General features: G+C 36.6%; 1 protein-coding gene across 1 annotated transcript in view; it reads left to right on the top strand.

Moving 5' to 3' along the window:
- Window positions 1-17,790, top strand: part of LOC107751567 (tyrosine-protein kinase yes-like) — a 34,030-nt gene that overhangs the window by 6,519 nt on the left and 9,721 nt on the right. The window contains exons 2-8 of the mRNA XM_016567310.1: window positions 7,873-8,163; window positions 10,975-11,074; window positions 11,506-11,604; window positions 12,788-12,843; window positions 12,947-13,096; window positions 15,199-15,354; window positions 16,503-16,682. Of these exons, the coding sequence (XP_016422796.1) occupies window positions 7,881-8,163; window positions 10,975-11,074; window positions 11,506-11,604; window positions 12,788-12,843; window positions 12,947-13,096; window positions 15,199-15,354; window positions 16,503-16,682 (1,024 nt within the window). The 5' untranslated portion in view covers window positions 7,873-7,880. The remainder of the gene's footprint in view (window positions 1-7,872; window positions 8,164-10,974; window positions 11,075-11,505; window positions 11,605-12,787; window positions 12,844-12,946; window positions 13,097-15,198; window positions 15,355-16,502; window positions 16,683-17,790) is intronic.

Consider the following 17,790-nt stretch of genomic DNA (forward strand, 5'->3'; position numbering starts at 1 on the left):
TGGCACTTTTGATTAATTTAATGCATCCTTGCTTAATAAAAGTATTAATAATTATTTTTTTTTAAATCCTACTGGCCTCAAACTTCTAAACGGTATGCATGCCTTTACCCCTGACAGGCCCAGCTGGATCAGATGGTGGATGAATGAAAGCTTCAGGAACCTTGTGTAATCCAACCTAACTGAATTAGATTCAGTTTGATTTCAATTCCTGTTAGCCTGGTAGAGTTCATTATGTTCTATTGTAGTTTATCGATCAGACCGCCTAGTCACATGTTTCAGCAGCTGTTTATATTGCTGTAATCACGAGGGTCATTTGATATTCCTTTAATATATCTTGGCCACTTGTTCGGTTGTTCAGCTGTTCAGTTCTTAGAGCTCAAGTGGCCAACCTGCTAACCATTTTGGGTTGATTTACACTGCCTAACAGATGTGTGACCTATAACAACTGGGCATGGTCAATGAGATTTATGACCCTTTGCCTGACCTCATTGACTTACTTAAAAGGTCTTTGTAATGGATAACTATAAAGGATAAACCCTGAAGCGCTGCTTCTTTTCAGTGGCACAGACAGCAAAGCATTATCAGAAGTGATGTCATTGATTGTGGTTCAAGAAATTTAACGCATCAGAGGTGAAGAGAGCCTTACCTGGATTGTTAGAATGTAATGTGAATAAACAAAACATTTATTTATTTTGTCCTCTTGCTCTATTTAGCCTATTTGCTCTATTTATCTATCTCACAAACATCTATATTTACTGAACATTTCACAAAACATTTACTATTAGACTGTGAAACTTAAATTGTTTTACAGGGGCTTCCCCCATTTTTTTAAATCTTAAATAGTTTTCTTCTTTTTTCTTCAGAATCACTGGTAGCAGAGTGATTTTTTTTTTGTTTTTTTGCATGGTTTCAAATGCTGTTTTCCTCATTCAGGCAATTTATAACCTACCTTGAAGACACGTTTCACACACCCAAGTGTCCCTCGATAAACCCAGGATTTCCCTATTAGCACTTTGTGTTGTGCACAACTTGAAGGATCAGATTTGGATTTGAGAGTGTGGATTTGAGAATTGGAGAGCAGCTAAGTAGACATGCTCGTCCATGTGCCTTTTTTATGTTTTTGATATCTTACAGGACACGGGAAATCTTTTTCGCCTTGTGCTGCCATCATTCTTTTATGAATTATTTTGAGATGTCCGCATGCATCAATGACCTTGCGTGGTTGGTGTGGTCTGGGTCTGTGTCAGCGCCATCGGGGGCAATGCTGTCCTCTAGAAGATTAGATACCTTCAGGACTCAGATCAGGGGATTTGAAATGAGGAACCCCACGCACCCTCACACTGGGGCCAGTCTTCTGCATTGCAGTTAGACTAAACAGAGCACTAAATGACCCTTAAAGCTCATAATGAGCCTAAGCGTCCACCCTGTTCTAGTGTTGGGGACAGAGAACATAGAGGAAATGACTAAAGGTCAATAAGAAGATAAGGCCCTGATTACGCCTGATATTAAGATGCATTTTGGTCAATCGCATCACAAGTAGAAAAGAGGGAGACACATTCCCATTTACACCTTGTGTTTTAATCCTTCTCTTTTGTCCACTTTCAGCCACCTGTTTTCTGATCTTTTAATCTGATATTGCAAAAAAAGCTTGCGCAGTTTACATAAGAACACGAAAGGAGACACCGGAAATTGATATGGAGAGCAGCAGCTTCAACAACACATCCCATAATGTTTAAGAATTAGGTCATCATTAGGCAGAGAGGAAACGTCTTTAGTGGCTGTTCAAACACATTCAACCACATGCTCGTCCACACTACGAAAGCAGTCCGGTCGGATGCATTTTCCTCTGGAAGTGGTCGAAAGTAGACAAGCTCAAAATGTTTCAGACCCTGTTTACACCCGTATTTAGTGTTGTCCACTTGTGATCAGATTAGGGATGTAACGATTACCAGTTTGACGATAAATCATGATAAAAGAGGAAGCGGTCGACAGTGGCATAACAAAAGCTCCGCTGCTTTCGAGCCGTGTGTCACGCTCGTTCAGCGGCCTCGTTTCGCTTCGACGGCTTTCAGCCTCACCCTGCTTCATTCTACTACGTCAATAAATCATTAACTCGTCCATGAACATAATTTCTGCCCGAGCCCCGTCGGATTGCATCGGCTGTGGGGATGAAGACTACAACTCCCATGATTCCACTACGCCTTTGCCTCTTTGTTTATTTTGAATACACGCCCTCTAGTGGCGAAAATGACATATTGTGCCTTTAATCGCAATACTGCTTTGTCCACGGAGGTTACACCGAAACAAAAACGGACCGAATTTGCATGCCCTGCTGTAAATTTTGACTGGTTGATGAAAAACAAGCTTATGTGGATTGTACACATTTAAACAATTCCGATAAGTTATCTAGAATTATTTATGGAGCAGATAAAATACATAGAATCATTTATTAATCAATTAGCATTTTGACTTCTATCTTTTCTTTATTTAAAGGCTGAAATCTGAGGTTTACCTTTTTATTAAGCTTTTTCAAAGCTTTATTTGAACATTTAGATGAGATATTTCAACATGCTATTAAACTGTTGTCAGTCAAGTTGTCATTTAAAATCCAAACATCATTGGTAATGTTATTCTTTTAGTGATTATACAAACAAAAAGTCATTTTATTTGTTTTGTTGATTTTTAAATATAAAACTTGGTGAAGTGATTTATGTCGGTACTTTTTTAACATCTCCAGCACATTTTAACAATGCCGTGATAATACTGATAACTGTGATAATTTTGGTCACTATAATTGTGATAAGAAATTTTCATACCGTTACATCCCTAGATCAGATCGACAAAATTACATCTTAATACCAGGTGTAAACACGGCCTAAGATGTTCCTTGACCCTCCTAGCTTTCTCTTAAATACTTGTTGTCCCAACCCTGATTGCTGAGCAAGTTTTAGTGACTTCATTTGTTTTGAATATATGACCCATCTTGCACCACTTTCAGACAAGCTGTGTGTGTGTGTGAATGTACATGGATGTACAGTGCAGAGTTCATCCGAGCATAGAGAATAGGGTCCATTCGTCCATGTCACTGATGTGTACACACTGTTAATGCTCTTTCAACCCTCTATAGGCACAGACATCCCATTGTTTGCCAATAATCCTCACATCTGCAAACTACTTTGTTTCGGCCTTTTCTCTTCCAATCCTCTGTCTCTCTTTCACCCATTTGCTGAAATATGCTCTCATGTCAATCTCTCTGTCACTCATGCTGCTTTTCAAATAAAGAGCTTTCTTAACAGCAGACCCACCCTACCCAAATTGAGTACTTGTGGTGATGATCTGTGCTCTTTACAATATGATAATCTCTAGAAGTACACGACGGGGGAGGTGAGCCATTTAATAGATTTGGAGGGCGTCCTTATGTTTCCGAGATAGGGATGTATAAAGTACCGTTAAAGCTATGTTTTAGTGGGTGATGGTATACCGGTTAATCTGGTATAAAGGTTTTGATTTCACATATGTATTTTTCAAATATCGCCATAACGGTGCATAGGTGAAACTATCGCTGTATCGATTAAATGGCCATAAAGAGCACTGTTTAGAGTGTATTGAGATAGGACAACTATTAACTGCATACTCTTTTTGTACTCATGGTTATGACTTTATAACACAACAATGAATAACCAACACAACTTACTCTCTCCTTAACATGGAAATTCCACGTAGAGCCCTATGATTTCCACAATAATAATAATAATGCACTCTAAACCTATATAAAGGTTCAGTTATGAAAAGGAAAAATACAGTGACATGAAACGGCCAGAATATTCAATTGCATGATACAGATTTTTGGTCAAACCGCCAGCACTAATATGTTATAAAAAAACAATGATACCAGTGTTTCTGCAGTATTGGTAATACAAAGGGCTGTCAATGGAAAATCTTATGTAATTGTTGGTGGGACAAAAATTGGATATATGTCAAAATATCAGATCTGTGTATTAGACTTTCCAGTGTAAATGCAGAATTAATATATATATATATATATATATGTACATGTGTGTGTGTGTGTGTGTGTGTGTGTGTGTATAGTTTTGAACACTTGGTGCCACTTTTAGTTTTGTTTAATAGGAGTGGTATCAAAATTGGGAATTGAAATTTTGCTGGTATTGGCTACTGAAGTTTTGATCTCATGACAACCCCACTCTCAGCCACTCAGTGCTTGTCACACACTGAGCACTAAGCAGCTCTATACAAAGCTTAGATTGTGTTCAGAGACCACATGCTTGGTTCTCCATTATTAGTCTGAATCCAACAACATTATTTTTTACACTGTGTCCACATTGAGAGCAAATGGCACAGAGAGTGATGCTACAAAACTAAATTGCTCCCGTCACGCTCCACAAATCAGTGTCCACTGCAGGCATGTGACGTCACTTTTGCAATTATAATGGGAGCAGTGTAGTTTCACTGGCATCATGTCGCTTGCTCTCAGTTTAGATCAGATTTGTAAACGATTCTTAGGCTTGAAGATTCTAGCAGAGGTCAAGGTTGAATTGACTGAAGCTCATCTGTCAGGGGTATGTATAAATGTTCTCCTCATTGAAAGGATGCCACAGTCCCCTCGGGCCCAGTCTTTGAAATTACATTATGGGTATTAGAAGCAGATGATGTAGTGCTGAGCTTTATATGACTCTATCAGAGGTCAGATCTTTCTCCAGTTACTTCCTGTCCACCGCTTCTCAGAGCTAGGATTGATTAAAGCCCATGCTGGCGTGTTTACAAGCACCTGTCATTGGCTTATCCTGTCCTGAAGAGGTGACACCTTTCTAGCGTTTTCCTCACAGGGTCAAGGGGGGCAGGTACAGCTCCCGTGTCAGGACATGTTCGGCCTACTTCAAGCTAAACACACAAGCTCAACCACTCTTCAGTACTTTGTTTTGCTTGAGTTTTTCCATTTTCAAACCCTGAAATACTCCCTTCTATAAAGTTAAACAGAGGCCACCCAGTTTTTCTGTAGCCCTGGTTACGTAAGTATTTTCCCCATAGGGATTTTTAATTACGAGTTACAAGCCATGAACCAAACCAGGCAGCTATGAGGCAGGGTCGGAAATGAATGGGGGCTTGTGGCAAAAATGGCACCAAATTGAACAAAAATCCCCCTCAAATTCAAGATAAAGAGGCAAAAATTGCTCCTACGCAAATTAAATCTATTACGGCTGTTGCGATTAAAATGAAATATGAAAATGAATGAAAAGTGTCAGTTTGCAAAATTGCATTTAGGGCTATGCACATTGCATCAGATTGCATTCTATGCAGTGTTTTTTTGCAGCATTGAGCATTATAACCAATCATACATGTTTCTGTTGAGCTTTTGAATGCATTGGCCAATCAGAAGCATTTCGATTATCAGTGCTGAAAACACTGGAGTTTTGTGCATGCGCTCATGTGCACTCGTAAATTCTCTTATCATAAACAACGGAGTGCAAGAAAAGATGTAAGTAAGGGATCCATTTTGCAGCTTAAATAATCGACAATAGTAATTTTTGTCATAATATTGCAGCCCTACCCTGTAATGAGTTCGGTTTTTTAAATGTATAATTTATATACAGTTTTAAATAGTTTGTTGTTATTGGTAACAGTTTAAAATATTCTGGTTAATTTAAGTATTTGACATTAAAACAGCATGGATACAATTAATAATGGTAATTATAAAAGCTAATTATAAAAATTTACCATAAAAATGTTAAAAAAATAAATAAATAAATAAATGCACCTGGAAATCAATTCCAGGGAGCAAATATTGCCCCTTAATGGAAAAGTTCATTTCTGACACAGCTACAAGGTGAATTACAAATTTTAACTGTAAAATTGTAACTAAAAGAATATTGGATTACATTTAGCAAAAAAATACTATTTCAGTCTTTCTTCTTAAAAATTTCATCTTACATTCAGTGTGTTATTTACTTGTTTTTGTAATTATTTGTGAAATTTACTTGCAATTTCTGAGCGAAAATTATTTTTACACCAATTTGTTTGAGTGCATAGGAATACTAAACAGTACTTTTTGTGAGTTGCTTGTTTTTATTCTCTGATTGGTAGTTTCTCACCAGGAACATGGTAAGTTGATACAGTGATGCCTGATGCCTTCAACAAAAGCAGATACCTTTGATAAACAACTTGGTAGCTCCCAGTAGGTCTTTCTTTGAAGTCTTCTTTCAAAATATAAAAATCCCTTATGGAGGAAATGAATGAGATTTTTACTTCCAAAACGACTGTTGCTCTATATATCTTGTTGTCTGTCATCGTCTGTTTCTCCCAGCTATCTGTGTTCCCTGTGCAGTGGCCCTGCTGTGTCTTGTAACCCTCCTCTCAGGGCCACCTGTTCCTTCAAGGCCACATTCTCATTCCTCATTCCCCTGCACATGTGTGCCTGCGTCGTGCCGAGTGCAGCCCAGACAACGAGTCCTGGCAGAAACACAAGCAGTGAACAGGGCGTCTGGAGATTATACTGTCATCTCTCTGAAGCTCTGCCTGCGAGGGTATTGCCCTCCTGCTTTATTAATCAGTGGCATGTTAAAATGCCAGAAAAGATCATTTTATGCTGAAAAGATTTCTGTTTTCAAATTAGGGCTACAACTAATGATTATTTGGATAATTGATTAAGCTATCGATCATCTCTTCAATTAATCTGATAAAAAAATCTAAATAAATCTAAATCTAAATATTATAATTAAAATGTAAACATTTTATTATAAAAACAATTCATTTTAATTCGTTATTAAAAATGTTATTCCACATGCTGCCCAATTCTGTCCTCCAAACAATTTGCAATTTGAAGGTTATGTAAACAATTATAGTGAAAGTATCTATGTAGACTATATGCATTATGTGCAAAAAAGGCTTAAATAAACATTCTATAACAAAACAAATGAACAAAAAAAAAACCTACTTGCTTACTAATTCACTAAATTAAAACAAAAACAGACTAAATGTTAACTGGTACGAGGAAGACACACTCATCTGAACATACTAATTACATTAGTAATAGTATACGAACATAGTAATAGCAATGGTAATTACATTATTTTTACATCCATGAATGCCTTTAAGTCTCTTTACTGTTACTGCTCATAAAAATACAATTACTTGTGTTGCATGTAGAATTTTAAACTTATGTTTAATGTCTAACAAGAAATATTTGATCAAAATGTTTTAAGTCAGTGCTCATTCAGTGAAGACTGTGAAGTTACGGAGACCCGCTAGCTTTCATGATTGGCCTGCAAGCAAAATGGAAATAATTGTGTAGCTTTCTGTCATTTACAGATAAAGATACAAATGTGAAAAGCAACTTACGTGCTGAGAAAACTATTCTGCTGTATGCTCTACGGATTTTGTCCATAGAAATGCATTATTCATTGCTGTAAAGTGACATGATGTTTTCGGCAAATGTTCGGCAAATGTTTTCTGTGCGCTAATCAAATTCTTTGTCGATTACTTATTGTTATCGATTAGTTGTTGCAGCTCTATTTCAAATAAATGCATTTCCTTTGAACTTTCTATTTATTATAGAATCACAGTTTAACAAAAAAATTAAGTAGTAACTCCTTTCAACATTGATAATAATATGAAATGTTTCTTGATCATGTTAATAACGTGGAAATGCGTCATCACATCAGAGTCTATGAAAAGGGTCCATTGTGTGCAATAACCAAGTCAAAGAGTCTCTCTCAGGGAATCTCAGTCTGGTGTGATTTGTTTTACATTAATTTGATTGTAGCCATAAAGTGTTGCAATTGCTGTGATAGGTCAAGATTGCATTCCTTTTGCAAAAATGCCTTGAGAGCTGGTCAATATTAACTCATCTCTCCACAGGCTTGACTATGGGCTGTGTCAAGAGTAAAGAGGACAAGGGTCCTACACAGAAGTACCGACCAGATCCCACCAATCCCACCCCTGGGTCACACATGGGTCTCTACGGACCAGACCCCACTCAGATGGGCCAGTCACCTGCCCTGAAGGGCCCCACCAACAACTACAACAGCCGCACAACTGGGCTCACTCCGTTTGGTGGCTCCTCCTCTGTCATCACACCCTTCGGTGGAGCCGCCTCCTCTTCCTTCTCCACTGTTGCTGTGAGCAACCCCTTCCCTGGTGCCGTCACAGGTGAGTGGACGAGCGATAAGAGCTCTGCCTGTACCTCTGAAGTAGCTTTTTCTAAGGAAACAAGAGTTCCTAAGAAACCATATCAGATGCCTGATACCAGATCTGACCTCATGGATCTTGACATTTCTCCATTCCAGGTTTTGTGAGCCCTAGAGCTATATACAAAATATGTGAAGGATAAATATAAATATAAATAAATAACTATATATATATATATATTTGTTTTTTTTGTATATTTCCTGCTCTAAATTCTAACACATACACACACACATATATATATACATACTCACACACACAGTTTTGGTCAAATTTATTTTAGCAAAATAAGAGGGATCATACAAAATGAATGTTATTTTTTATTTAGTACTGAACTGAATACGATATTTCACATAAAAGATATTTACATATAGTCCACAAGAAAAAAAAAATTACAGTTGAGTTTATAAAAACGACCCTGTTCAACAGTTTACATACGCTTGATTCTGTGATATTGTGTTGTTACCTGGATGATCCACAGCTGTTTTTTTTTGTTTTTTGTGGTAGTTGTTCATGAGTCCCTTGTTTGTCCTGAACAGTTAAACTACCTGCTGTTCTTCAGAAAAATCCTTCAGGTCCCACAAATTCGTTGGTTTTCCAGCATCTTTTGCGTATTTGAATCCTTTCCAACAACGACTGTTTGATTTTGAGATCCATCTTTTCACACTGAATACAACTGAGGGACTCATATACAACTATTACAAAAGGTTCAAACACTCACTGATCCTCCAGAAGGAAACACGATGCATTAAGAGCCTGGAGGTGAAATCTTTTTGAATTTAAAGATCAGGGTAAATTGAACTTATTTTGTCTTCTGGGAAACATGTAAGTATCTTCTGTAGCTTCTGATGGGCAGTGCTAAATGAAAAAAATATGATATTTGGGCAAAATAAGAAAAAAAAATGTTTCCTTCTGGTGCGTCAGTGACCATTTGAACCTTTGCGTATGAGTATTTTGTATGATCCCTTTGATTTTGGTAAAATAACTAACATTTTGCAGATACTGCAAAGTGTATGTAAAATTTTAAATAAGTGTGTGTGTATATATAATATATATATATATATAGAGAGAGAGAGAGTTGTAGGCCGATTTTAATTCCAATATATATATATATCCCTCACAGCCTTATTTTTGTTCATGTCAAATGAAATATGGCATCTATAGCTTCCTAGCAGATTCAATAGCTCAGGGTCATCATGAGGATAAAGGTTGTGTTTGGCGTTTTGTTTGCGTATGTAAGCGCTTTTATGGAAAGATAGAGTTCATGGAAGCCAGATGTTATGTAAATGAGAACTCTAAAACAATATATCCAGTATGTTTCATTTAATCAGAATTACAAACTGCAGTTGTAGTAGGCCTAAATAAATGCGAGGGGAACTAATGTGATTTATTCCTCTTTGTTCAGTGGTAATTTCTCTGTTCTGCTTCAGGCAGTGCTGTGACGAGATCTCTTGATACCAAGTCTCTCTCTCACTAACTCCAAGAGGCTGGGTATAAATGCGATATGTGTCTACAGTAGAAAAGTCAAATAATTCGATCTTTGTGTGTTCTCTGTGAACGGCACAGTTTTTATTCAGTTGGGTTGTAAATAGTGTAATTATCACATCATGTCTTGTCACAGGGCAAATGCTGTTCATGAATCTGCTTTTTCAGGCAACATTTGATCTGATAGCCTTTGCTTAAATGCTAAATCCAGTGTGGCCTGGTGGAAATTGTCTCTAGAGTGAAAATCTATTTTCTATCTTGTCTATTATGTTGATATTGATCAACAAGATTGACTAAATAAACGAGAAAACTGCTGGTTGCTGTTATTTCTTTGTTCTTTATTGCTGCCTGTTGACTTTATTACTTGGCAAAAATATTCCATGTTTACGTAACTGTGGTACTTTGAGACTACATTCAATGTGTTTGAATTTAATTTAGTATTTTTTATTATTTTGTTATATCAAATTATCTTTGATATGTCTCTCACACACACACACACACACACACATATGAACACTTTACTCTCTCTAATTATATATAATTACCAACATAATTTTTTAAATATATGATTACATAAATACAATAGTGTTAATGTTTTTTATATATATTTATATTTGCAATTACTGTGTATTGTAGTTGCTATAGAGAAGTTTCTGCTGTAGAGAAATTTTACAGGTAGCAGTATCGACTACAGTTTTGCTATTGCAACAACCCTAATTACTCATCATTGACACTTTACCAACAGGTTCAAACCTGATCCAATTTATTAGCTAAACAGAAGAAACACACGTCATACCCGTTAGACTTCTTGACTTGGCAGATCTGTGTGTGCCTGTCAGTGTGTGTGGCATAGCGGATGTAATCAGCGGGTCGACCCTCTGTTCTTCACTAATGGATAATCTGGTCTCGGGGGCCTGCTTAGGTTTAATCCAACCTGCTCCTTTTGTCCTCCCTCCCACTCAAAACCATCTCAGCTCTGCCATCCATAACCCATGCTGGTGAAAATCCCATTGTTGATGTAGTGAAGACAAAGAGCAAGCCGGCTAATGATAACTGACTACAGTGCCGACCAAGCCGGGAACAAAAATCAATGGACACGTCATTCAGCATGTCTATAAAGGCTTAACTAAACTTTATTATGTGGCTGAAATAGCATCTGATGCCACAATTTCGAATGAAAAATTAAGTTACTTGGGAGCAGCTAACTAGCTATTAGCGTACTATTATAGTATTGCTTGTCTGAGCCTGTGATTTGCGTCTTTACACAACCCAAATTGATTTTTCTTGCAGGCGGTGTAACTTTCTTTGTGGCCTTATATGATTATGAAGCCAGGACATCAGATGACCTCTCCTTCAAGAAAGGCGATAGATTTCAGATCATCAACAACACGTGAGTTCCTCAACTTCTCGTACGCCCATATCCACTCCGGGGCGACATATTTTGAGTATATATGTATGTGAAAGATAATCCAGCTACAAGAATTTACATTTGGTGGGATATATTTATTTATTTCCTTTTTTAATCCATCATTGTATTCCAAGTTCATCGAGGGCGAAATCTGTCTGGGTTAATGCGTTTCTATAATGGGCCATCTGTTCATCCACCAGCCAGGTTTAGCTTTCAGTAAATGCTCACAGCTCAAATTTTTCCCAATTTAATGACCCTGATGTTTTAATCATACACCTCAAATTCCTTCACTTCCCTGCATTTTTAATTTGTTGATAACACGGCCCTCAGACGCTTGTTGCTAAATTGTTTTCAGTTTGCAGTGAAGGACTTGAACCTGATAACTCGGTTGTGTCTTTTGCTTCGGCCCACAGAGAAGGAGACTGGTGGGAGGCTCGTTCCATCAACACGGGGCAGAAAGGCTACATTCCCAGCAATTACGTGGCCCCTGCAGACTCCATCCAAGCGGAAGAGTAAGTAACTCCTCTCCTCCTGTGCTTATCCAATCATCTCATCCCTTCACACCGTAATTAAGAGAGCGTGATGGCCGGTCACACGTTCGCCCAGAACGCTGGTGCTGACAAACACACCAACAAACGCGTGACTGCGAGACAAAAGCCTCTCTCTTTTTCAGATACAAACTTTGTCTGTTTCTCTTTCAGTGTTACTCCTTCTCACACATATTACTCTTGTTCTTTTCCTCCTTTTTTCTGTTATACCAGATTGTACAAGCATTTGCTTTTATTCTTTGGTTAAAACATTTGCAGAATAAAAAATAGCAGTGTTTAGTTTTACAGTTTTGAGTCAGTTTTTGACTTGACAAAAATGTCCTTTAAATGTAGCCAATATTTCATCACCATATTCATTCATGAAAGATTTTTATATATATATTTTCTGGGTTAAAATAGTCAGTTCTGATTTGTTTGTAAAAGTCTTTGTGTGTCTTTTTTTCATATATAATGTTGTAGCGAAGATATCTTTATCGGTTCATAGAAATTCAAATGAATGAACATGATTAAATACCATTCTTCACTGTTCATTTAGTAAAAATAGTGTGGAAATATGCCTTAATTATTTTTTACCGCTTTAGGAAAAATATTAAGATAACAAATTTGAAATCCTTCATATACACTTCAAGATACAAGTCTGTTCAAAAGTTTGGAGTCAGTAACGCTATTTTATTTATTTTTTTGACAGAAATTTTAAACATTTAATTAAACAATCCTGAAAATATAATCGTTTCCACAAAAATATTAAGCAAAACAAGTGTTGTCAACCTTAATGATAATAACAAATAGTTGAGCACCAAATCAGTATTTGAGCACCAAATCCGCATATTAGAATAATTTCCAAAGGATCATGTGACATTGAAGACTGGAGTAATGACTGCTGAAAATTCAGCTTTGCCATTACAGGAATTAATTACATTTTAAGATACATTAAAATAGAATTTTTTTTAATGTAATCTAATATTGCTAATAATAATATCTAGTAATATTTCACATTATTACTGTTTGTACCATATTTTTGGCCAAATGAATGTAGCATTAGAGACTTAAATGTTGTACCGACCCCAAATTTATGAATGGTAGTATGTACTGAAATAATCCATGGTTGGTGTTTTTTATTTTTATTTTTTATATACAGTGTGTGACTGGTTCCCGGAAACCAGCGGGGCACTTTTTTGGCCAGAGAAAGTGAGACCACTAAAGGTAAGTGAATCGCTATCTGCCTTAAGACGTGCACAGCACTTGTACTCAAAAACAAACCAAAGCAGAAATATTTTGAATCCATTCCTCCCTCTCTTCCTGGCAGGGGCTTACTCTCTTTCAATACGGGACTGGGATGAGATGAAGGGAGACAACGTGAAACACTACAAAATCCGAAAGCTTGACAACGGAGGCTATTACATCACCACAAGAGCTCAGTTTGACACTCTACAGAAGCTGGTGAAGCATTACACAGGTTAGCACATTCAGTTCAAACAATATTTTCTTGTATCTTCTTTCAGTTCAAATGGACAGAGGTCCTGAATACCAGTCATGTGGAGATGGCAGGGTGGTGATTTGAAGCTTAGGGGTCTCACTGTGACTAGCACTAACAGGTGCCTGACATCTGCTGTGAGAAACACGTCCCTGTTCACTCAGACTGTCAGTTAATCTTGGCCTAGTTTCCACAGGAGAACGTCTGAGAGGGCTTTTGACATCGACACCTCTTTGATCTTATGAGACGTTACGTGAGCGTCCTGCCACAGTGCTGTTGTTGTAGCTGACGTCAGTCCCCACAAAGAAAAACCATCAGATTCGTTTAATTGTTTTTGTCAAGCTGTCAACCCAATGTTATGTTTACCTCAGCGGTTGAAATCTCAAAGCAGGATTACTTGGCAAAAAGTATACAGACACAGTTCTAATCAAAGGGTTTGGTTTTTCAGCTATACTCATTGCTAGCAGGTCCATAAAATCAATCATACAGCCATACAATCTCCTTAGACAAACATTTACAGTAAAACAAGGTGTCCCTATTCAGCTCTAGCTTAACAATGCACCGTGTACAAAGAGAGGTTCATATAGAAATGGTTTACCGAGTTTAATATGGAAGAGCTTGACTGGCCTCCACAAAGCCCAGCTCAGTTTTTGTTGTTTTAAAAATACACTCGATTTTAAAAACACATTTTGCTCTTAAAATCTGTTGCACTCCATTTAGTTGTTTCTGAACATAAAAGCACATTCTTTGTTGTGAAACAATATTTAAAAAAATATTTAGTTTTATTTTAACAGTTTAGTTTCATTCAAAAGTTTGGGGTTAGTAAGTTTATATATATATAGAGAGAGAGAGAGAGAGAGAGATACAACTATTTGAAAATCTGGAATCTGAGGGTGCAAAAAAATCTAAATATTGAGAAAATCGAAAGAAGCCTCTTATGCTCACCTAGCCTGCATTTATTTAATCAATTACAGTAAAACAGTAATATTAGGAAATATTACAATTTTTTTTTTTTATTATATTTTAATCATTTTAAAATGTAACTTGGCAAAGCTGAATTTGCAGCAGTCATTACTCCAGTCTTCAGGGTCACATGATCCTTCAGGAACCATAATATGTTGATTTGGTGCTAAAGAACCATTTGTTATTTTTATCCATATTAAAAATAGTTGTGTATTTTTGTTGAAACCATGGTACCTTTTTTTTTCAGGATTCTTTGGTGAAGAGAAAGTTCAAAAGAACAGCATTTATTTGTGATAGAAGTCTTTCTATCACAAATTTAATGCATCCTTGCTGAATAAAATATTAATTTCTTTAAAAATAAATAAATAATAAATAAATCTTACTGACCCAGACTTTTGAACAGTAGGGTAAATCCCAATTCCAAATGGGAGTAAATCCCCATAGCAAAGTTGGTAAAAATCTTGCCAAAAATCATGTCTATGATTTTGAAATTAAATGTTTAAATTCCCAGTGATAAGTGGATTTAGTTGTTTTCTGTGAGACATTTCATGCAACCTGTCACAGACCCGAGGGCCAGTTAAAGTAACAAATTTGCTGTTCAGATTCATCTTATCTGAAGAATGTCAAGGCTTAATGAAAGGCCATCAGTCCTTGTCTGGCTCTCTCTGTGTGACCCGCTTCGTAAAGATTTTAATCGTTTGGTTGAAAGACAGTGATTAATGTGCTTCATGGCTGGATAAGTGATGAATTAATGACTTTTGCCCTCACCCAGGTCATTTTGTAGTCTTGTTCTTTAATGGTCCCCCTGTTTTATGAATTTTGTGAAAATATCACACAACTTTTTTAATTCAGAATTGTATCTGTTCATTTTGCTCAATACTTTTCTCACTCACTATACAATTTTTTTTAAACGTTTCTTTGAGATACAGTTATTAACACAGGACATTATGTACTGATCTAGACAGGATTGATATCCAGTTGTTTTTATTAAGGGAGTGTCTATTGTCTGGGTGTTAGGTGTAATTTAACTGACATCCTCAGGGAAAACTAGTCCCATCCACACAGGGTTTATGACCAATGTATTTGAGATCACTCTTATGTGTGTGTGTTTGTGTGTGTAGAGCATGCGGATGGGCTGTGCTACCGACTGACCACAGTGTGTCCGACGGTGAAGCCCCAGACTCAGGGTCTGGCTAAAGATGCATGGGAAATCCCACGAGATTCACTGCGTCTAGAGCTCAAGCTGGGTCAGGGCTGCTTCGGAGAAGTCTGGATGGGTAAGACAAATGTGCATATAATACACTCAAACTCACTCCCCAAAGCACCTGGCACACTTTACCCCACAGCCAACATTTTGTCACAAATGCTTCAGTTGATATTTTATGGCTAAATAAAAATCAACTTGACAAAAATTATGCACAAATTACTAGATTAAGATGCCCACTGACACATCTTACCCCACTCTCATCTACTATGAATTTCATTTATATCTGTTGTTTTCACCAATGCACCACAGGATTTAAGTGTTTACGTACTAGAGAGTGGTGTGGTTTATTACGATCCTTTGTATTTTATCACTGCTCTTAAATCTTGTCACGCTGCAAGCTCCAGCATGCCACATCATAGGAAACAATATTGGGAATTTTACTTATTGTGCGTGTATGTTTGTTTCAACATGCATAATAACTGATATTATTATCAGTTCCACATAACGGATTTGTCATCAGCTGGCAATCTGTGTCATTGCCGTTTAAACTGTTTTCTTAAAACGGTCTTAAAACAGGACTGGCAAAGTGACATTCTTCCCTTGTTTTTTTTTTATTTCTTAAAGGGACAATTCACCCAAAAATAAAAATTTGCTGAAAATGTACTCACCCTCAGGCCATAAATAATGTAGCTGAGTTTGTTTCTTCCTCAAAACAGGTTTGGAGAAATTTACCATTACATCACTTGCTCACCAATAGATCTTCTGTAGTGAATGGGTACCATCAGAATGTGTCCAAACTAAAAGCAAATGCTTGTACAATCTAGTCCAAACAGCTGATAGTAGTGTCACTAGAATCCACAAAGCTTGTTTACTTTAAACTCTTGATTTTCCCATTTTTCTTCACTGATTTTGCCTACCTCCTTTCTGATATTTCTCAAATACGTAGGCTATTTACTCTGGATTTTTATGTTTTACCTTTGTTCACTTGTAAATTTTGTGTCAATTTTAAGAATTAACACTTCAGTTCTGCTTCTTCTGAATTAGTACCCAGATTGCACACAGTGTTTTTTAGTCTTTGAATTGTCTGAACATTCAGCCGTTTCAACAAATGTTTCTGAAGATAAAGGCTGAATGCAGTGGAGGTTTTCAAATTCTCATTTGTGGAAAAACACTGTCAATGCTTTCTTCTGCACTCTCATTTTTTCTTTATTTTTCTAGGTACATGGAATGGCACGACTAAAGTAGCTATAAAGACACTGAAGCCGGGCACCATGTCTCCTGAAGCCTTCCTGCAGGAGGCACAGATCATGAAGAAGCTTCGGCATGACAAGCTGGTGCCCCTGTATGCTGTAGTGTCTGAGGAGCCAATTTACATAGTCACTGAGTACATGGGAAAAGGTAGCTTGCACTCTTGTTTCTTATTTCCTTTGTGTTTATTTATAAGCTCCAGACAATTCAAACAATTCAACAGCATATGCATGAATAATTTAAGGATTTTTTTTTCTGTAATTATTTTTTGTAATTTTAATGTGCTTATATTTTTTTATGTCACAACAAAGATATGTCAAAATACCATTACCCAAATTAGAAAAAGGAATTTAAATTATAGAAAACATAGAATTATTTTAGAATATATATATATATATATATATATGTGTGTGTGTGTGTGTGTGTTATATCAATATTATTTCTTATTATATTATTACAATATTATTACATATCATCATATTTACATTTAGACATTTAGCAGACGCTTTTATCCAAAGCGACTTACAAATGAGGACAATGGAAGCAATCAAAATCAACAAAAGAGCAATGATATGCAAGTGCTATAACAAGTCTCAGTTAGCTTAATGCAGTACACGTAGCAAGGTTTTTTTTAATCATATAGTACATAAAAAATAAAACGGATAGTATAGAAAAAGAATAGAGCAAGCTAGTGTTAGAGGCCTTTTTTGCTTTTGTTAATCAGAAGTCAGAAAGTCAGAATTATAATTGTATAATAAATAAAAATAAAACAAATAGAATGCAAAAAGATTAGAGAAGTGTTAGTTTTAGTTAGTTTTTTTTTTTTAGAAAACAAGCAGTTAGTAAGTAAATAGAGTGCAAGTCTAAAAGGGGCACTTTTTTTTTTTAAATAAAGAATAGAATTAGAATAGAGAGTGCTAGGGTTAGAGGGTCAAATAAAGATGGAAGAGATGTGTTTTTAGCTTATTCTTGAAGATGGCAAAGGACTCAGCTGCTCGGACTGAGTTGGGCAGGTCATTCCACATGGAGGGAACATTTAATTTAAAAGTCTGAGAAAGTGATTTTGTGCCTCTTTCTGATAAACAGAGGTGTGACGTTCTTTTCGGCTCGTTAAAAATTAATCTTGCTGCCGCGTTCTGCATTAATTGTAAAGGTTTGATAGAACTGGCTGGAAGACCTGCCAAGAGAGCATTGCAATAGTCCAGCCTGGACAGAACAAGAGCTTGAACAAGGAGTTGTGAAGCATGTTCCGAAACAA

This window comes from Sinocyclocheilus rhinocerous, unplaced genomic scaffold (assembly GCF_001515625.1).
Source record: "Sinocyclocheilus rhinocerous isolate Xijiao unplaced genomic scaffold, SAMN03320098_v1.1 scaffold3000, whole genome shotgun sequence".
Lineage (NCBI taxonomy): Eukaryota > Metazoa > Chordata > Actinopteri > Cypriniformes > Cyprinidae > Sinocyclocheilus > Sinocyclocheilus rhinocerous.